Source organism: Lipotes vexillifer, unplaced genomic scaffold (assembly GCF_000442215.2).
Source record: "Lipotes vexillifer unplaced genomic scaffold, Lipotes_vexillifer_v1.1 scaffold134, whole genome shotgun sequence".
Lineage (NCBI taxonomy): Eukaryota > Metazoa > Chordata > Mammalia > Artiodactyla > Lipotidae > Lipotes > Lipotes vexillifer.
This window is the reverse complement of record NW_006787464.1, coordinates 125027-147015: the sequence shown is the minus strand read 5'-3', so window position 1 is coordinate 147015 and position 21989 is coordinate 125027. Positions and strand designations below refer to the sequence as shown.

General features: G+C 38.4%; 1 protein-coding gene across 1 annotated transcript in view; it reads right to left on the bottom strand.

Annotated features, from left to right (window-relative positions):
* The window catches only part of UBE2U (ubiquitin conjugating enzyme E2 U), a 77008-nt gene that overhangs the window by 493 nt on the left and 54526 nt on the right, over positions 1–21989 (bottom strand). Inside the window, exon 9 of the mRNA XM_007460076.1 lies at positions 18179–18273. Coding sequence (XP_007460138.1) covers positions 18179–18273 — 95 coding nt within the window. The remainder of the gene's footprint in view (positions 1–18178; positions 18274–21989) is intronic.

Here is a 21989-nt window from a genome sequence, read left to right as displayed (position 1 = left end):
TGAACTTATTTGTCATGACTCATTCTTTCCCTTTTGGTCAATCTTTCTATGCTCATACATGTACTGAGCCCCTGCTAAGTGCCAGTAGATGTGTAAGGGAAAAGGTGTCCATGAGTGATTCGGCAGCACAAGGATGGAATCACCACGTCTAAGTGAAAAAAGACTTGGACTTTGACAGGGAAGGAGAAATTTGCTAAACAGAGAGGGGCAGAGAAGAGAGATGGGAGTGCTTTAGATCAAGGACACAGCACAGACCAAGGCACAAAGGCATGAAAGAACCTGACAGCTTCAGAGGTAAACAGAGTTGACTCTTCAGTATTTATGCTCTGCCAGGTGCTGTGCTAAGCATGTGCTACGTGTAAAATATAACTTAGACACAATGCTTATGATGGGCAGGTATTATTACCTTTATTTTAAAGATGAGGAAATTGAGACTGAGGGGCCTGCAGTAACTTGCCCAAGGACGTCCAGCTAATAATAGTTAATTCTAGGTCCAAAGGATCCAAAATCACTGTGTTACAGTGTGTGGACAGTTCAGTGGAGCTGGCTAGTCAGGCTGAGCCCAGGTTAGGAAAGCCTCATATGTCACACAAAGAAGTTTCATCTTTCTTGCATGGGTCTTGTAAACAGGGAAATAAATTGATTATATTTTAAAAGAAAAATATAGATACAGAATCTATACTTCTCAATACTTCCACTCAGCGAGGGGAACTTGCTTTCTAGGGGTGAACCCTAGTTGGTGCTATTTCTGTTCTGCTACCCCTAAAACCCCACTCTACTCTCCCCTCCCTGCATAATTATTGCCACCTAATTCATTGCCCAGCATGCGGTCAAGGACAAATTCTGTTGGTTTCATATGTTTATTTCCCCAATTATGTACCAAATGAAACTTGTAATATCCATTGACTTCCAGTTGTGCTACAGACAAGGGTTATGAATGAATTGTTCTCTCTGTCTCTTTGGTTTATGGAAAGATTTATAGAGGGATTTGAGTTTAGACGGCTGCCATCATCCTTTAAGAGGCCTGAGGTATCTAAAGATTGAGTTCTTATTTTTATATTTTAATATTAATCTCTAGCTATTTTTTTGTTAGTTTCTGCTTTATAACAAAGTGAATCAGTTATACATATACATATGTTCCCATATCTCTACCCTCTTCCATCTCCCTCCCTCCCACCCTCCCTATCCTACCCCTCTAGGTGGTCACAAACCACCTAGCTGATCTCCCTGTACTATGCGGCTGCTTCCCACTAGCTATCTACTTTACATTTGGTAGTGTATATATGTCCATGCCACTCTCTCACTTTGTCACAGCTTACCCTTCCCCCGCTCCATATCCTCAACTCCATGCTCTAGTAGGTCTGTGTCTTTATTCCCATCTTACCCCTAGGTTCTTCATGACATTATTTTTTTTCTTAGATTCCATATATATGTGTTAGCATAGGGTATTTGTTTTTCTCCTTCTGATTTACTTCACTCTGTATGACAGACTCTAGGTCTATCCACCTCACTGCAAATAACTCAATTTCGTTTCTTTCTTCTTTTTTTTAATCTTATTGATTTGCATCCTCTCCCTTTTTGTCCTGATGAGTCTGGCTAAGGGTTTATCAATTTTGTTTATCTTCTCAAAGAACCAGCTTTTAGTTTTATTGATCTTTTCTATTGTTTTTTTTTTAACTCCTTTATTGGAGTATAATTGCTTTACAATGGTGTGTTAGTTTCTGCTTTACAACAAAGTGAATCAGTTATACATATACATATGTTCCCATATCTCTACCCTCTTCCATCGCCCTCCCTCCCACCCTCCCTATCCCACCCCTCCAGGCGATCACAAAGCACCGAGCTAATCTCCCTGTGCTATGCGCTGCTTCCCACTAGCTATCTACCTTAGGTTTGGTAGTGTATATATGTCCATGCCTCTCTCTCGCTTTGTCACAGCTTACCCTTCCCCCTCCCAATATCCTAAGTCCATTCTCTAGTAGGTCTGTGTCTTTATTCCTCTCTTACCCCTAGGCTCTTCATGACATTTTTTTTCCTTAAATTCCATATATATGTGTTACCATACGGTATTTGTTTTTCTCTTTCTGACTTACTTCACTCTGTACAACAGACTCTAGGTCCATCCACCTCATTACAAATAGCTCAATTTCATTTCTTTCTATGGCTAAGTAATATTCCATTGTATATATGTGCCACATCTTCTTTATCCATTCATCTGTTGATGTCCTGGCTATTGTAAATAGAGCTGCAATGAACATTTTGGTACATGACTCTTTTTGAATTATGGTTTTCTCAGGATATATGCCCAGTAGTGGGATTGCTGGGTCATGTGGTAGTTCTACTTATAGTTTTTTAAGGAACCTCCATACTGTTCTCCATAGTGGCTGTATCAATTCACATTCCCACCAGCAGTGCAAGAGTGTTCCCTTTTCTCCACACCCTCTCCAGCATGTATTGTTTGTAGATTTTTTGATGATGGCCATTCTGACTGGTGTGAGATGATATCTCATTGTAGTTTTGATTTGCATTTCTCTAATGATTAGTGATGTTGAGCATTCTTTCATGTGTTTGTTGGCAGTCTGTATATCTTCTTTGGAGAAATGTCTATTTAGGTCTTCTGCCCATTTTTGGATTGAGTTGTTTGTTTTTCTGTTATTGAGCTGCATGAGCTGCTTGTAAATTTTGGAGACTAATCCTTTGTCAGTTCCTTCATTCGCAAATATTTTCTCCCATTCTGAGGGTTGTCTTTTGGTCTTGTTTATGGTTTCCTTTGCTGTGCAAAAGCTTTGAAGTTTCATTAGGTCCCATTTGTTTATTTTTGTTTTTATTTCCAATTCTCTAGGAGTGGGGTCAAAAAGGATCTTGCTGTGATTTATGTCATAGAGTGTTCTGCCTATGTTTTCCTCTAAGAGTTTGATAGTGTCTGCCTTACATTTAGGTCTTTAATCCATCTTGAGTTTATTTTTGTGTATGGTGTTAGGGAGTGTTCGATTTTCATACTTTTACATGTACCTGTCCAGTTTTCCCAGCACCACTTACTGAAGAGGCTGTCTTTTCTCCACTGTATATTCTTGGCCTCCTTTATCAAAGATAAGGTGACCATATGTGCGTGGGTTTATCTCTGGGCTTTTTACCTTGTTTCATTGATCTGTATTTCTGTTTTTGTGCCAGTACCATACTGTCTTGATTACTGTAGCTTTGTAGTATAGTCTGAAGTCAGGAAGCCTGATTCCTCCAGCTCCAATTTTTGTTCTCAAGATTGCTTTGGCTATTCGGGGTCTTTTGTGTTTCCATACAGATTGTGAAATTTTTTGTTCTAGCTCTGTGAAAAATGCCAGTGGTAGTTTGATAGGGATTGCATTGAATCTGTAGATTGCTTTGGGTAGTAAGAGTCATTTTCACAATGTTGATTCTTCCAATCCAAGAACATGGTATATCTCTCCATCTATTTGTATCATCTTTAATTTCTTTCATCAGTGTCTTATAATTTTCTGCATACAGGTCTTTTGTCTCCTTAGGTAGGTTTATTCCTAGATATTTTATTCTTTTTGTTGCAATCGTAAATGGGAGTGTTTTCTTCATTTTACTTTCAGATTTTTCATCATTAGTGTATAAGAATGCCAGCAATTTCTGTGCATTAACTCTGTATCCTGCTACTTTACCAAATTCATTGATTAGTTCTAGTAGTTTTCTGGTACCATCCTTAGGATTCTCTATGTATAGTATCATGTCATCAGAAAACAGTGACAGCTTTACTTCTTCTCTTCCAATTTGGATTCCTTTTATTTCTTTTTCTTCTCTGAATGCTGTGGCTAGGACTTCCAAAACTATATTAAGAGTGGTGACAGTGGGCAATCTTGTCTTGTTCCTGATCTTAGAGGAAATGGTTTCAGTTTTTCACCATTGAGGACGATGTGGGTTTGTCATATATGGCCTTGATTATGTTGAGGATAGTTCCCTCTATGCCTACTTTCTGCAGGGTTTTTATCATAAATGGGTGTTGAATTTTGTCAAAAGCTCTCTCTGCATCTATTGAGATGATCATATGAGTTTTCTCCTTCAGTCTGTTAATATGTGTATCACATTGATTGATTTGCATATATTGAAGAATCCTTGCATTCCTGGAATAAACCCTACTTGATCATGGTGTATGATCCTTTTAATGTGCTGTTGGATTTTTGCTAGTATTTTGTTGAGGATTTTTGCATCTATGTTCATCAGTGATATTGGCCTGTAGTTTTCTTTCTTTGTGACATCTTTGTCTGGTTTTGGTATCAGTGTGATGGTGGCCTCGTAGAATGAGTTTGGGAGTTGTCCTCCCTCTGCTATATTTTGGAAGAGTTTGAGAAGTATAGGTGTTAGCTCTTCTCTAAATGTTTGGTAGAATTTGCCTGTGAAGCCATCTGGCCCTGGGTTTTGTTTGTTGGAAGATTTTTAATCACAGTTTCAATTTCAGTGCTTGTGATTGGTCTGTTCATATTTTCTGTTTCTTCCTGGCTCAGTATCGGATGGTTGTGCATTTCTAAGAATTTGTCCATTTCTTCCAGGTTGTCCATTTTATTGGCATAGAGTTGCTTGTAGTAATCCCTCATGATTTTTTGTATTTCTGCAGTGTCAGTTGTTACTTCTCCTTTTTCATTTCTGATTCTATTGATTTGAGTCTTCTCCCTTTTTTTCTCGATGAGTCTGGCTAATGGTTTATCAATTTTGTTTATCTTCTCAAACAACCAGCTTTTAGTTTTATTGATTTTGCTATTGTTTCCTTCATTTCTTTTTCACTTATTTCTGACCTGATCTTTATGATTTCTTTCCTTCTGCTAAATTTGGGGGGTTTTTTGTTCTTCTTTCTCTAATTTCTTTAGGTGCAAGGTTAAGTTGTTTATTTGAGATGTTTCCTGTTTCTAAAGGTAGGATTGTACTGCCATAAACTTCCCTCTTAGAACTGCTTTTGCTGCATCCCATAGGTTTTGGGTCGTCGTGTCTCCATTGTCATTTGTTTCTAGGTATTTTTTGATTTCCTCTTTGATTTCTTCAGTGATCACTTCATTAGGTAGTGTATTGTTTAGCCTCCATGTGTTTGTATTTTTTACAGATCTTTTCCTGTAATTGATATCTAGTCTCATAGTGTTGTGGTCAGAAAAGATACTTGGTACGAGTTCAATTTTCTTAAATTTACCAAGGCTTGATTTGTGACCCAGAATATGATCTATCTTAGGCAGCCTCTCTGCTAATGGATGGGGCTGTGTTCCTGTCTTGCTAGTTGTTTGGCATAGGGTGCCTAGCACTGTAGCTTGCTGGTCATTGAGTGAAGCTGAGTCTTGGTGTTGAGATGGAGATCTCTGGGAGATTTTCGCTATTTGATATTACATGGAGCAGGGAGGTCTCTTCTGGACCAGTGTCCTGAAGTTGGCTCTCCCACCTCAGTGGCACAGCCCTGGCTGGAGCACCAAGAGCCTGTCCTCCACAGGGCTCAGAATAAAAGGGAGAAAAATTATAAAGAAAGAAAGAAAGAGGATAAAATAAAATAAAGTAAGATAAAATAAAATAAAGTTATTAAAATAAAAAATAATTATTAAGGAAAAAAAAATTTTAAGTTAAAAAAAAAAGAAAAAAACCCAGACGGTCTATGTAGTGTCCTTCTTTGTCTCTTGTAATAGTCTTTATTTTAAAGGCTATTTTGTCTGATATGATATGAGAATTGCTACTCCAGCTTTCTTCTGATTTCCATTTGCATGGAATATCTTTTGCCATCCACTCACTTTCAGTCTGTATGTGTCTCTAGGTCTGAAGTGGGTCTCTTGTAGACAGCATATATACAGGTCTTGTTTTTGTAACCATTCAGCCAGTCTGTGTCTTTCGGTGGGAGCATTTAATCCATTTACATTTAAGGTAATTATCAATATGTATGTTCCTATTCCCATTTACTTAATTGTTTTGGGTTTGTTATTGTAGGTCTTTTCCTTCTCTTGTGTTTCTTGCCTAGAGAAGTTCCTTTAGTATTTGTTGTAAAGCTGGTTTGGTGGTGCTGAACTTTGTCTCAGCTTTTGCTTGTCTGTAAAGGTTTTAATTTCTCCATCAAATCTGAATGAGATCATTGCTGGGTAGAGTAATCTTGTTTGTAGGTTTTTCTCCTTCATCATTTTAAATATGTCCTGCTACTCCCTTCTGGCTTGCAGAGTTTCTGCTGAAAGATCAGCTGTTAACCTTATGGGGATTCCCTTATGTGTTATTTGTTGTCTTTCCTTTGCTGCTTTTAATATGTTTTCTTTACATTTAATTTTTGATAGTTTGATTAATATGTGTCTTGGCGTGTTTCTCCTTGGATTTATCCTGTGTGGGACTCTCTGTGCTTCTTGGACTTGATTAACTATTTCCTTTCCCATATTAGGGAAGTTTTCTACTATAATCTCTTCAAATATTTTCTCAGTCCCTTTCTTTTTCTCTTCTTCTTCTGGGACCCCTATAATTCGAATGTTGGTGCGTTTAATGTTGTCCCAGAGGTCTCTGAGACTGTCCTCCGTTCTTTTCATTCTTTTTTCTTTATTCTGCTCTGCGGTAGTTATTTCCACTATTTTATCTTCCAGGTCACTTATCCATTCAGTTATTCTGCTACTGATCCCTTCTAGAGTATTTTTAATTTCATTTATTGTGTTGTTCATCATTGCTTGTTTCCTCTTTAGTTCTTCTAGGTCCTTGTTAAATGTTTCTTGCATTTTCTCTATTCTATTTCCAAGATTTTGGATCATCTTTACTATCATTATTCTGAATTCTTTTTCAGGTAGACTGCCTATTTCCTCTTCATTTGTTAGGTCTGGTGGGTTTTTATCTTGCTCCTTCATCTGCTGTGTGTTTTTCTGTCTTCTCATTTTGCTTATCTTACTGTGTTTGGGTTCTCCTTTTTGCAGGCTGCAGGTTCGTAGTTCCCGTTGTTTTTGGTGTCTGTCCCCAGTGGCTAAGGTTGGTTCAGTGGGTTGTGTAGGCTTCCTGATGGAGGGGACTAGTGCCTGTGTTCCGGTGGATGAGGCTGGATCTTGTCTTTCTGGTGGGCAGGTCTACATCTGGTGGTGTGTTTTTGGGTGTCTGTAGCCTTATTATGATTTTAGGCAGCCTCTCTGCTAATGGATGGGGCTGTGTTCCTGTCTTGCTAGTTGTTTGGCATAGGGTGCCTAGCACTGTAGCTTGCTGGTCATTGAGTGAAGCTGAGTCTTGGTGTTGAGATGGAGATCTCTGGGAGATTTTCGCTATTTGATATTACATGGAGCAGGGAGGTCTCTTCTGGACCAGTGTCCTGAAGTTGGCTCTCCCACCTCAGTGGCACAGCCCTGGCTGGAGCACCAAGAGCCTGTCCTCCACAGGGCTCAGAATAAAAGGGAGAAAAATTATAAAGAAAGAAAGAAAGAGGATAAAATAAAATAAAGTAAGATAAAATAAAATAAAGTTATTAAAATAAAAAATAATTATTAAGGAAAAAAAAATTTTAAGTTAAAAAAAAAAGAAAAAAACCCAGACGGTCAGAACCCTAGGACAAATGGTCAAAGCAAAGCTATACAGACAAAATCTCACACAGAAGCATACACATACACACTCACAAAAGGAGGAAAAGGGGGAGAAAGTAATATATCTTCTAGCTATTATTAATTTAAAATTAAATTCTGTCTTTCCCTTGAGAAAATCTTCTCTATGAACATATCACTGATGGACTAATGATACTTCTTTCTAACCATGTTTGAGCTGTTCTAAATGCATATGATTTTGGTCACAAGAAATACAGAGCCCAATTCAAACCAGTTTAAACAAGAGAGAAATGTCCTATCTCACAGAAGAAGATCAGAGGTAGGGCAGGACTGAATGATACAGTGACGCAACAATGTCATTCAGGACAAGTTCTTTCCACTACTCTGCTTTACCATCTCTGGCATTGTCTTCATCTTCAGAGTCACAGCAAGAAAGACGTGGCCATTCTAGTACTCATATCAGACACAGCAACATCCAGAGGAATAAAGGGGTCTTTTCTCCAGGCTCTCATTTTTAAGAGTAGGAAAACTACCCCTGGAAGGGCCTAGTATATTTCCTCTCAGGCTGGGTTGTGTCACACCCTACTCCTAAACTAGTTACTGGCAAGGGAAATGGGGTTACCATGTTTGGGTAGTCAGTTGTTGGAGTGGAATGAATGTTGGGAGTCAGTGACCTTGACCATTTGCCCTCTTAGTTCCTGTGCTGTTAAACAAAACAAAACAACACTCCCAGGAAGCATAAAAAGAAATCCTAGCTAGATTAGCAGAGCATAATGCAAAACAAACATAAAAATGTTTCCTCATGACATAGAAGAAGTGAACATTATTTTGAACCTTTTTCCTCCAGAAAATCTTATGCATTACAAATCGCTCTGAGAAACATTGGATTTACTGATTGGAATCAATAACAATAACTTTTGTTACTATGTTAAAATAAGTTACAGAAACACAAATTCTAATTGCCTTACAGTTTGTATGCCTTTCTTGGGATGGATCCTCAACACCCTGCTTCTTAAAACTTTTTCTAATCCTAAAATAATTTAGTTACTGAAGATACTAAGTTCTGTTCTGATTGGTGGGCTCTGACTATTGCCCAATGGTTTATTTCCATTCACTTCTGTATTAGTTTGAGTTCAGTTAGAAAAACAAAGCCCTGGAAGGTGGAGTCAAGATGGTGGCCTAGGAGGATGCGGAATTCGTGTCTCTGCACAACTAGGGTACCTACCAGTCACAGGTGGGGGACGACAGACACCTAAGGGGATGGGAGGCACCCCGAACAACCAGTTGTTTCAATTATATTTTTATTTTTGCTAATATATTTTTTATCTTTCTAATTTTATTTTGTTTTTTATTCTTTGTTATTGTACTGCTCCTTTTCTGCTTTTTCCCTTGCCTCACCACACAGCTTGCAGGATCTTGGTTCCCAGGCTGGAGGTTGGGCCTGAGCTCCTGTGGCGGGAGCTCCAAGTCCAAACTGCTGGACTAACAGAGAACCTCAGACCCCAGGGAATATTAATTGGAGTGAGGCCTCCCAGAGGTCCTCATCTTGGCACCAAGATCTGGCTCGGTACAACTGTCTGCAAACTCCACTGCTGGATGCCTCAGGCCAAACAACCAGTAAGACAGGAATACAGCACCACCCCTCAAAAAAAAAAAAAAAAAAAATGAAATGACAAAAAAATACGTTACAGCTGAAGGAGCAAGGTAAAAACCTACAAGACCAAATAAATGAAGACAAAATAGGCAACCTACCTGAAAAAGAATTCAGAGTAATGATATTAAAAACGATCCAAAATCTCAGAAACAGAATGAAGAAAATACGAGAAATATTTAGCAAGGATCTAGAAGAACTAAAGAGCAAACAAACAGTGATGAACAACACAATAACTGAAATTAAAAATACTCTAAAAGGAATCAACAGCAGAATAACTGAGGCAGAAGAATGGATAAGTAAGCTGGAAGATAAAATGGTGGAAATAACGGCCAGGGAGCAAAATAAAGAAAAAACAATGAAAAGGATTGAGGACAGTCTCAGAGACCTTGGGGACAACATTAAACACACCAACATTCGAATTATAGGGGTCCCAGAAGAAGAAGAAAAAAGAAAAGGTGTGAGAAAATATTTGAAGAGATTATAGTTAAAAACTTCCTAAACATGGGAGAGGAAATAGTCAATCAAGTCGAGGAAGTGCAGAGAGTCCCATACAGGATAAACCCAAAGAGAAACATGCCGAGACACATATTAATCAAACTATCAAAAATTAAATATAAAGAAAAAATATTAAAAGCAGCAAGGTTGGGGCTTCCCTGGTGGCGCAGTGGTTAAGAGTCCGCCTGCCGATGCAGCGAACATGGGTTCGTGCCCCGGTCCGGGAAGATCCCACATGCCGCGGAGCGGCTGGGCCCATGAGCCATGGCTGCTGAGCCTGCGCATCCAGAGCCTGTGCTCCGCAACGGGAGAGGCCACAACAGTGAGAGGCCCGTGTACCGCAAAAAAAAAAAAAAAAAAAAAAAAGCAGAAAGGGAAAATCAACAAATAACATACAAGGGAATCCCCATGAGGTTAACAGCTGATCTTTCAGCAGAAACTCTGCAAGCCAGAAGGGAGTGGCAGGACATATTTAAAGTGATGAAAGGGAAAAACCTAGAACCAAGATTACTCTCCCCAGCAAGGATCTTATTCAGATTCGATGGAAAAATCAAAAGCTTTACAGACAAGCAAAAGCTATAAGAATTCAGCACCACCAAACCAGCTTTACAACAAGTGCTAAAGGAACTTCTCTAAGTGGGAAACACAAGAGTAGAAAAAGACCCACAAAAACAAATCCAAATCAATTAAGAAAATGGTAATAGGAACATACATATCGATAATCACCTTGAATATAAATGGATTAAATGCTCCAACCAAAAGATACAGACTGGCTGAATGGATACAAAAACAAGGGCTTTTATATATGCTACAAGAAACCCACTTCAGACCTAGGCATACATACAGACTGAAAGTGAGGGGATGGAAAAAGCCATTCCATGCAAATGGAAATCACAAGAAAGCTGGAGTAGCAACAATCATATCAGGTAAAATAGACTTAAAAATAAAGACTGTTACAAGAGATAAGGAAGGACACTACATAATGATCAAGGGATCAATCCAAGAAGAAAACATAACAATTGTAAATATTTATGCACCCAACACATAAGGCAAATGCTAACAGCCATAAAAGGAGAAGTTGACAGTAACACGGTAATAGTGGGGGACTCTAACACCCCACTTATACCAACAGACAGATAATCCAGACAGAAAATAAATAAGGAAACACAAGCTTTAAATGACACAATAGATCTGATAGACTTAATTGACATTTTTAGGACAATCCACCTGAAAGCGGAAAAATACACTTTCTTCTCAAGTGCATAAGGAACTTTCTCCAGAATAGAGCACATCTTGGGTCACAGATCAAACCTTGGAAAATTTAAGAAAACTGAAATCGTTTCAAGCATCTTTTCCAACCACAACGTTATGAGATTACAAATCAATTACAGGGAAAAAAAAACAGTAAAAAACACAAATACGTAAAGGCTAAACAGTGCTCTGCTAAATAACCAAAAGACCACTGAAGAACTCAAAGAGGAAATTTAAAAATACCTAGAAACAAATGACAACAAAAACACGATGATCCAAAACCTACGGGATGCAGCAAAAGCAGTTCTAAGAGGGACGTTCATAGCAATTCAAGCTCACCTCAAGAAACAAGAAAAATCTCAAATAAACAAACTAACCTTACACCTAAAGCAACTAGAAAAAGAACAAAGAAAACCCAAAATTAGTAGAAGGAAAGAAATAAAAAAGATCAGAGCAGAAATAAATGAAATAGAAACAAAGAAAACAATAGCAAAGATCAATAAAACTAAAAGCTGGTTCTTTGAGAAGATAAACAAAATTGATAAACCTTTAGCCAGATTCATCAAGAAAAAAAGGGTGATATGACTCATATCAATAAAATTAGCAATGAAAAAGGAGAGAATACAACTGACACCACAGAAATACAAAAGGCCATAAGAGACTACTACAAGCAACTGTATGCCAGTAAAATGGACAACCTGGAAGAAATGGACAAATTCTTGGAAAAGTACAAGTTTCCAAGATTAAATCAGGAAGAATTAGAAAATATAAACAAACAAATCACAGGTAATGAAATTGAAACTGTGATTAAAAATCTTCCAACATGGGATTTCCCTGGTGGCGCAGTGGCGCAGTGGTTGGGAATCCGCCTGCCAATGCAGGGGACACGGGTTTGAGCCCTGGTCCGGGAGGATCCCACATGCTGCGGAGCAGCAGAGCCCATGTGCCACAACTACTGAGCCCGCGAGCCACAGCTGCTGAGGCCCGTGCACCTGGAGCCTGTGCTCAGCAACGGGAGGCCACCGTGGTGAGAGGCCCGCGCACCGCGGCGAAGGGTGGACCCCACTCGCCGCAAATGGAGAAAGCCCATGCACACACAGCCACAAAGACCCAATGCAGCCAAAAATAAATAAAAAATAAGTAAATTTATAAAAAAAAAAAAATCTTCCAACAAACAAAAGTCCTGGACCAGATGGCCTCACAGGCGAATTCTATCAAACATTTAGAGAAGAGTTAACACCTAACCTTCTCAAACTCTTCCAAACAACTGTGGCGGGAGGAACACTCCCAAACTCGTTCTATGAGGCCACAATCACCCTGATACCAAAACCAGACAAAGATATCACAAAAAAAGAAAATTATAGACCAGTATCACTGATGAACACAGACACAAAAATCCTTACAAAATACTAGCAAACAGAATCCAACAACACATTAAAAGGATCATACACCATGATCAAGTGGGATTTGTCCCAGGATGCAAGGATTCTTCAATATACACAAATCCATCAATGTGATACACCATATTAACAAATTTGTTATACAATTATTATACAATTAACAAAGTGAAGAATAAAAACCATATGATCATCTCACTAGATGCAGAAAAACTTTTGACAAAATTCAGCACCCATTTATGATAAGAACCTTCCAGAAAGTGGGCAGAGAGGGAACCTACCTACCTAATAAAAGCCATATGCAACAAACCACAGCAAACAACATTCTCAATGGTGAAAAACTGAAAGCATTTCCTCTACGATCAGGGACAACAGAAGGATGTCCACTCTCACCACTATTATTCAACACAGTATTGGAAGTCCTAGCCATAGCAATCAGAGAAGAAAAAGAAAGGGAATACAAATTGGAAAAGAAGAAGTAAAACTGTCACTGTTTGCAGATGATATGATATGATACATAGAAAATCCTAAAGATGCCACCAGAAAGCTACTAGAACTAATCAATGAATTTGGTAAGGTTGCAGGATACAAAATTAATGCACAGAAATCTCCTGCATTCTTATACACTAACAACTAAAGGTCAGAAAGAGAAATTAAGGAAACACTCCCATTTACCACTGCAACAAGAAGAATAAAATACCTAGGAATAAACCTACCTAAGGAAGCAAAAGACCTGTATTCAGAAAATTATAAAACACTGATGAAAGAAATCAAAGGTAACATAAATAGATGGAGAGATATACCATACTCCTGGATTGGAAGAATCAATATTGTGAAAATGACTACACTACCCAAAGCAATCTACAGGTTCAATGCAATCCCTATCAAATTACCAATGGAATTTTTCACAGAACTAGAACAATAAATTTTACAATTTGTATGGAAACACAAAAGATCCCGAATAGCCAAAGCAATCTTGAGAAAGAAAATTGGACCTGGAGGAATCAGACTCCTTGACTTCAGACTATACTACAAAGCTACAGTATGGTACTGGCACGAAAACAGAAATATAGATCAATGGAACAGGATAGAAAGCCCAGAGGTAAATCCACGCACCTGTGGTCAACTAATGTATGACAAAGGAGGCAAGGATATACAATGGAGAAAGACAGTCTCTTCAATAAGTGGTGTGGGGAAAACTGGACAGCTACATGTAAAAGAATGAAATTAGAACACACCCTAACACCATACACAAAAATAAACTTAAAATGGATTAAAGACCTAAATGTAAGGCCAGACACTATAAAACTCTTAGAGGAAATCATAGTCAGGACACTCTGTAACATAAATCACAGCAAGATCCTTTTTGACCCACCCCCTAGAGTAAGGGAAATAAAAACAAAAATAAACAAATGGGACCTAATGAAACTGCAAAGCTTTTGCACAGCAAAGGAAACCATAAACAAGATAAAAAGAATGGGAGAAAATATTTGCAAACGAAGCAGTGGACAAAGGATTAATCTCCAAAATATACAAGCAGCTCATGCATCTCAATATCACAAAAACAAACAACCCTAACCAAAAATGGGCAGAAGACCTAAACAGACATTTCTCCAAAGAAGATATACAGATGGCCAACAAATGCATGAAAAGATGCTCAACATCACTATTTATTAGAGAAATGCAAATCAAAACCACAATGAGGTATCACCTCACACTGGTCAGAATGGCCATCATCAAAAAATCTACAAAGAATACATGCTGGAGAAGGTGTGGAGAAAAAGGAACCCTCCTGCACTGTTGGTGGGAATGTAAATTGATACAGCCACTATGGAGAACAGTATGGAGGTTCCTTAAAAAACTAAAAATAGAACTACCATATGATCCAGCAATCCCACTACTGGGCACATACCCTGAGAAAACCATAATTCAGAAAGAGTCATGTACCACAGTGTTCACTGCAGCACTATTTACAATAGCCAGGACATGGAAGCAACCTAAATGTCCATCGACAGATGAATGGATAAAGAAGATGTGGCACATATATACAATGGAATATTACTCAGCCATAGAAAGGAACGAAATTGAGTTATTTGTAGTGAGGTGGATGGACCTAGAGTCTGTTGTACAGAGTGAAGTAAGTCAGAAAGAGAAAAACAAATACCATATGCTAACGCATATATATGGAATTTTAAAAAGCTGTACTGATGAACCTAGTGGCGGGGCAGGAATAAAGACACAGACGTAGAGAACGGACTTGAAGGCATGGGGGGAAGGCGAAGCTGGGATGAAGTGAGGGAGTAGCACTGATGTATATACACTACCAAATGTAAAATGGATGGCTAGCGGGAAGCTGCTGCATAGCACAGGGAGATCAGCTCGGTGCTTTGTGATGACCTAGAGGGATGGGATAGGGAGGGTGGGAGGGAGGCTCAAGAGGGAGGGGATATGGGGATATATGTATACATATAGCGGATTCACTTTGTTGTACAGTAGAAACTAACACAGCATTTTAAGGCATTTATACTCCAATAAAGATGTGGAAAAAAAAGAAAAGAAAAAGAAAAACGGAGCCCTTACAAGTAATACAAGAATGAGGGGTTCAATATATGAAACAAGGATTATACACGTGTGGGAAGACCTGGAGCAGTGAGGTCTGGAAAGCCATAGCTGGAGAACCAGAGGAATATCACTGCCTATGTTAGCCTGATGCACTATGAGTGGGAAAACCAGCACGAGATGCTGCACACATCTAACCATCCCAAGTGGGACAAACATTGTGAGCTCATGGAGATTTCTGTGAAGCCATCACATCTGTGAAGTGAGAGTTTGTGAAGAGTTGCATGAAACTTTTGTGTCTGAGGAAGCTGCCATGTATGATACACACTTCTCAAGAATGACGGCCTTTTCTCCACTCCCACCTCCAAAATCTCAGATGAATTTTTTCACATTGGCAAACTATGACATGCTAACCCTCTCTACAAAAGGGAAGCACAGAGTTCATTCCTTTTCCAGCTGAGTCATATTTTCCTTTGGTATCCTGTACAAGTTCACTCTTGCTATATAATCAACAATCACAAGATCTCAGTGACATAGGACAGCAAGCATTTGTTTAGGTCACACATCTGCACGTCAGCTGTGGGTTAGCTTCTGTGGGTTGGGGATGGCTGGGAAGCTCGGCTGGGAAGCTTGGTGACCAGAGGGCTAGTCCAGGCATGTTCTTGTGATGATGGCAGGAGTGAAAAAGAGCAAGCGAAATTGCACAAACCCTTCCCAAACCCTGAGCACATCATACCCACTAATATTCCACAGGTCAAAAGAGTCACATGGCAAATCTCAAAGTCAAGGCTCAAGGGAGTATATTTTGCCCATGGTGGTGGAACAGGATAGGGAGTGAATATTTCTGAACACTAATCTAAGTGGCCACAACCTCTTAGGTACAGTCTCTTCTCTCAGCAGTAAGATTAGACACAAAGGAGAGTCTAGTCCAATTTCAAAGAGGACATGACTCAGAACTAGAAATCAAATGAGTTTCTGGACATTCCTTAAAATGTTCTCTTCCAGCTCACTTTTCTTACTTTTTCTCATTCATCATGAGTTTGTCCCCCCTTTTTCCAAAATCACAGGGTTGCTGAAACAGTGACAACTCTACTCCATTCTCTCATTCATTCACTCGTTTGTTCATGAGCACTGAATGACTACTATATGCCAAGCACCATGCTGAGAGGTAAGCAGCCCCTTCCCTCAAGGAGGTCACGTTCTTTTAAAGGAGACTGGCAGTAAGGAGACCACTATAACATAGCGTGTGTGGTGGACAGACTCTAAGCTGGCCTGTCATGATCCCCACATTCTCGTGTTCACACCTTTGTGTAATCTCCTCCCTTTTGAGTATGGGAAGGACTTGCTACTTGCTTCTAATCAATCGAATATGACAAAGGTAATGGAACCTCACTCTCATGATTATGTTATATAAGTTTCTACCTTACTATCAGACTTGTTCTAAAGAATTTCCTTGTTGGCTGGCTGAAGTAGGAGGCTACGCTGGGAAAGCCCACAAGGCGATGAACTGCCGGAAGCCTTAAGAGCAGAGCGAGGCCTCCAGCATACAGCCAGCAAGAAGCTGGGCCCTCGATCCTAAAGACAAAAGGAAGTGAATTTTGTCAGCAACTTCAGTGAGCTTACAGCAAGCAAATTCTTCCCTGTTCCAGCCGCCAGATGAGAATGCAGCCCAGCTGACGCCTTGATCACAGCCGTATGAGATCCCAAGCAGAGGATCCTGCTACATCATGCCTTGACTGTGGGCACATATAAACTGTGAAATAACAAGTATGTGCTGTTTTAAGCCATTTAGTGTGTGGTAATTTATTACATAGCAATAGAAAACTAACAGAGCATGATAAAACATGATAGAGTGCTATGATGGCTCACAGGGAAAGTTTCCTAGAGAAGGTAATACCTGAGCTGAATCTCAGAATGAGTAGCTACTAGAAAGGAAGAAAAAGGAGGGAATGATGTTGGGAACTGGGAGGTGGGTATATGAGAAAACACAGAGCACCTCTCAAATTTTTTTGAAATGAAGGAGGGAATAAACAACCATGACCTACTAGGTCAGTGTGGTGTTTAGGGTGTTAAGTAGGACAAAGAATTTCAGATTCTCTTGAAACATAAGCAGATTTGAGCTACAGAAAGCAGTCTGACAAAGCATGGACAGAAATTGTTGTAATCATCAACTTAACGAAATGATCTCTTCCACTGGTGAAGATGGGGGTGGGGGGAGGCTGGAGGAGAGAACTGCAGGGAGGAGTAGAGAATTCATGGAGGAAGCCGAGAGGAAGGCTGGAGAAAGCAACATTTCTTACCAACTCTTCCAGGTACCTTGAACCTGCAATAAGGCACAGTTGAATGGAGAAGACTGAGGCTGGTAATTTAGAGGATGAATCTGCATGACACACCAAAACAAGTAGGAGCAAGAGAAGTAGATGCTGAGCCGGGGAAAAGAAAGAGATGGGGGGCAGGACCTTGAACAATCACTGAATGAAGGTTATTGCCTGTGTCTGGCGTTCGTAGGCTGTTGTGCTTCAAGGACGGGCAACAGCAAAAGGAGCAACGAATAGTTCAGAGGACTTCCCAGTTCACAAAGAATTTTTACCTCCATGGAGTCATTTAGTCACAAGAATCCTCTGACATAGGGAAGGATATTAGAAACAAATATTTACTGAACATCTTCCATGTACCCAGTACTAGCTGAGGACGAAGAAACTGAAGCTCAGAGGTTAAGAGACTCTCCTATAATTACATAGATGTGGTATCTAAACCCAAGTTCTCTGACCCCGAATGTTTTGCTTTCCCTTCTATAGTAGCTGATTTCCATAAGTTACCAGCTCTCTCTTCCTGCTCAAGACCTACCCCCAATCTGTACCAAATGTTTCTTTGAAAAAATATTAATTCTAAAAACAGTACCTGAAACATCTCAACTAATATTATTCCTTTCTTTTCAACCATATTGCATGTATCTCTGAATTTAAAATGAGTTCTAGGAATCAGTTTATTTAGTGTTTTGCTTATTTTTGCTGCTTTTATACATTTGAAACTTAGCCTTAGATTTTCAAATTGTGTATTCGCCTGTCAAAGGCTACAAAACTTGAAAGTGTAACTAATTCATTTTTTTCAAAGCTCCAATTCTTATGTAAGTAACTGACTGAATTAATTTTGTTAGAAAGAGTTAAAGCAGCTTTAAAAAGGGAACACAAGATTAGGCCTCACATATCTAAAACTTATTTGAACTGAAGAAAAATTTAAATTTATTATTATGACTAGTATTTCACTTCTAAAAACAAAGTAAAACAAATAGATTGAACTCAGTTTACCCGGAGTTGTACAGAGATAACTTCTTTCAGTTGGATAATCGGTTTTGTGGGGCTTTTTATTTTCCCTAGCAATCCAAGCCATGGCAGCAGCATACCTAGAATAACAAAAAGAAGAAATTATCACCTATGAATATAAATGGAAAGGCCAAACACAATTTTTAGAAAAATAATATAAAAAATCACATCATTGTTAAGTGTTGATGTCAACGTGCTGAATGCGTTAGTGAGTTTTTCTCCCTGTTTTCTCAAAGAGTATGTGTAATGTTGGAATGACCCATCTTGAAAGTTAGGTAGAAAACACCTATTAAAAACATCTGTACTTAGTAAAGAAAAAGAAGAACAAGAGGAAGAGGAAGAAGAAGCAGGAGAAGGAGAAGCGGAAGAAGAATGAATTTCGGGAAGTGTATATATTCCTTTGGAGAAAAAATAAGACAAATCAAACGAAACAGACAAGCAGAGCAATGGGCTTTGACAATGGTGCCATGCTGAGTATTGACTAATGCAATGGTAAACTGAAATTATTCCAATATGTGTTTTCCAACAGAATAGTCCTTAGAAAAGTAAACAAATATGGTGTTAGATTAATATTTTAATAATAATAAAACCATCATTTGGTAGAGCAAGGTATGTTGGCTTCCTGGGAGTGCCGTAACAAATTACCACAAACGTGGCGACTTAAAATAACAGAAATTTAATCTCTCCCAGTTTCGGAGGCTAAAGTCTAGACCCACGGTGTTGGCAGGACCGTGCTTCCCCTGGAGGCTTTAGGGGAGAAGCCTTCTTTGCCTCTTCCTAGCTTCTACTGGCTCCCAGCAACCCTTGGTGCCCCTTGGCTTGCAGCTTCGTCACTCTGATCTCAGCCTCCACTGCCACGTGGCCTTCTTCCTGGTGCGTCCCTGCCCTCCTCTTCTCAGAAGGACACCAGTGTCTGGACTTAGGGCCCAAATTAATCTGCTGTAGATCATCTTAACTAATTATATCTCCAAAGATCCTATTTCAAAATAAGGTCATAATCTGAGGTTCTGGGTGGACACGAGTTTTGGGGGGACAATGCAACCCTTACACAAGGGAAAAATTCTACCAGAAAATTTCATGACGTATCCACCACCTGGTAGGAGATATCAAGGAGCCCAAGTCAAGCTACAACAGCATTTCCTTAGAGAAGGAATTCATATATGGAAATGAAAATTTTTACAAAAATTTCTTTTGGGGATGACTAAATTTTTTAATATATTATGACAAGAAAACTTTTGGTGAAAATATTGTTTATTGTAATTGAGATTAAGTGGAATAGAAATGCTTTTGTCTCACAGGTGTACCTCACTTACACAATACTTCTGAAAAGTTCATTCATTTGAAAAATATTCATTGAGCACATACCTTGTGCCAGGCACTGTTCTAGGAGCTAATGATACAGGAAGAACAAGACAGACAAGGTCCCTGGCCCCATTGAGAGGAGAAAAAAATAAGCGAATGTGAAAATCAAGATACATCAGTAGTGATATGTACTATGATGAAAATAAAACCTCCAATAACATGCTGTATGGAGGTGCTGAAAGCAGACATCCTTGCATTGCTCCTGACATTAGGGTCAAAACATTCAGTCTTTTACTATTATGCATGTTGGTTGCTGTAGTATTTTCATAGATGTGCTTTAGCAGGTTGAGGAAGTTCTTTCCTATTCTTAATTTACTGAGAGTTTTTTTTTTTTTTAATCAGGATTTGGTGTCGAAATTTTCTTCACCTACTGAGACGATCATATGGTTCTTCTTTCTTATTCTATTTTACATTGTTTGAATTTTAAAAATATTAAACCAAGGTTTAATATTCCTAGCATAAACCTCACTTGGTCATGTATAATCATCATAATTATTTATTATAATTAATTGTGACCAAGTGGGCTTACACCAGGAATATAACCTTGATTTAACATTTTAAAAAAATCAATATTTAAAATGTTTAAACCATGTTTAAAATGTATACATTTATATTCAGTTTGCTAAACTGTTTTCATCTATGTATAGAGGGTGTATTGATTTGTAGTTTTCTTCATTTGTTTTTGCTTTTCTTATAGTGTCTTTGGTTTTGTTATTGAGGTAATGCTGACTTTATAACATGTATTGGGAAATACTCCCTTCTCTTCCATTTTCTGAAAGAGTTTGTGTACACTGGTATTATGTTTTCCTTAAATGTCTGGAAAATTCTCCAGTGAAGCCATCTGGCCTTGGACTTGTCTTTGTCTGAAGGCTTTTAGCTATCAATTCTATTTCCTTATTAGACATAGGATTATTTAGGTTATCCATTTCTTTTTAAGTGAGCATTGGTAGATGTCAAGAAATTTGTTCATCTATGTGGTTGAATCTATTGGTATGAAAAAGTTTTTATCTTTGTTTTAGAGAGATTTTCACAGGGTATAAAACTCTAGGTTAACCATTTCTTTTATTTATTTATTTAACCATGGAAGAATGATGGCCTTTATTTTCTTCAGAAATAATTTCAAACTTACAAGCACGTTGCAAGAATACTACCAACCCCCATATGCCCTACACCCAGATTCCCCAATTGTTCTTTCTTTTAAGCACTTTAAAGTTGCCATCCATTATCTCTTGGCTTCCAAGTTTTCTGACATGAAGTTATTGGTTGTTCTTATCTTTGTTCCTCTACATGCAATGTGTGTGTGTTTTCATCCTTTATTGCTTTTGAGGTTTTTCTCTTTATCACTGAGCTACAGCAATTTGATTACGATGTGCCTTGGAATGGTTTCTTTGTACTTCTGCTTCTTGGGACTTAGTGAGCTTCTTGGTCTCTGAGTTTATATTTTTTATCAAATTTGGAAAATTTTCAGCCATAATTATTTCTTCATATATTTTTTTCTGTCAGTTTCTTTGGAACACCAATTACATGTATCTCACACCACTAAACTATGTCTCACAGCTCACTGAGGCTTTTTCTCTTAGTCTTTTTTCTCTCTACGCTTATTTTCAAGAGTTTATATTGCTACATTTTCAAGTTCATGAGTCATTTCTTCTTCAGTATCTAACTTGCTGTTCTTCCCATACACTGTGTATTTAAAACATTTTTTATTTATCTCTAGATGTTCCATCGGTCTTTTGTATATCTTCCATTACTTTTCATCACATTCATGACTTTCTTTAGATCCTTGAGTATATTTTATAAGATGTATAAAAGCTGCGTTAAGGTCCATATCTACTAATTCTATCATCTCTATTATTTATGAATCTATTTATATTGATATATTTTCTTTTGGTTATGGATTACATTTTCCTGTTTTTTGGTATGACTTGTCATTTTTTTTTTTTATTTTTTTTATTTTTTTTTATTTTTTTTAACATCTTTATTGGGGTATAATTGCTTTACAATGGTGTGTTAGTTTCTGCTTTATAACAGAGTGAGTCAGTTATACATATATATATGTTCCCATATCTCTTCCCTCTTTGTCTCCCTCCCTCCCACCCTCCCTAGATTCAGTTTTATTCAGGAACATTACTGAGGAGTGTTGCCCAGGACACAGCCTCTCAGATAGTTCTGAGGAACTGCTCCAAAGAGGTGAGGAAGGAGGTCAGCATATATGTGATTTTGGCCAAGGGGTATGTGCAATCCAATAAACAGCTTGGTAGATGGTTACTGCTAGTCGTCATGAGGAACAGATGTTTTAGTTAATAATTTTAGTACTTTTCTAAGTATGGGAGGATGCAAGAATTCAGGCTCATAAAATTTTTCCTAAATATCTAAAGTATCTAAAGGCCTGTTTTCCCAATGTGCAGAGTGCCTCATCCTGCTCTCTGTCCTG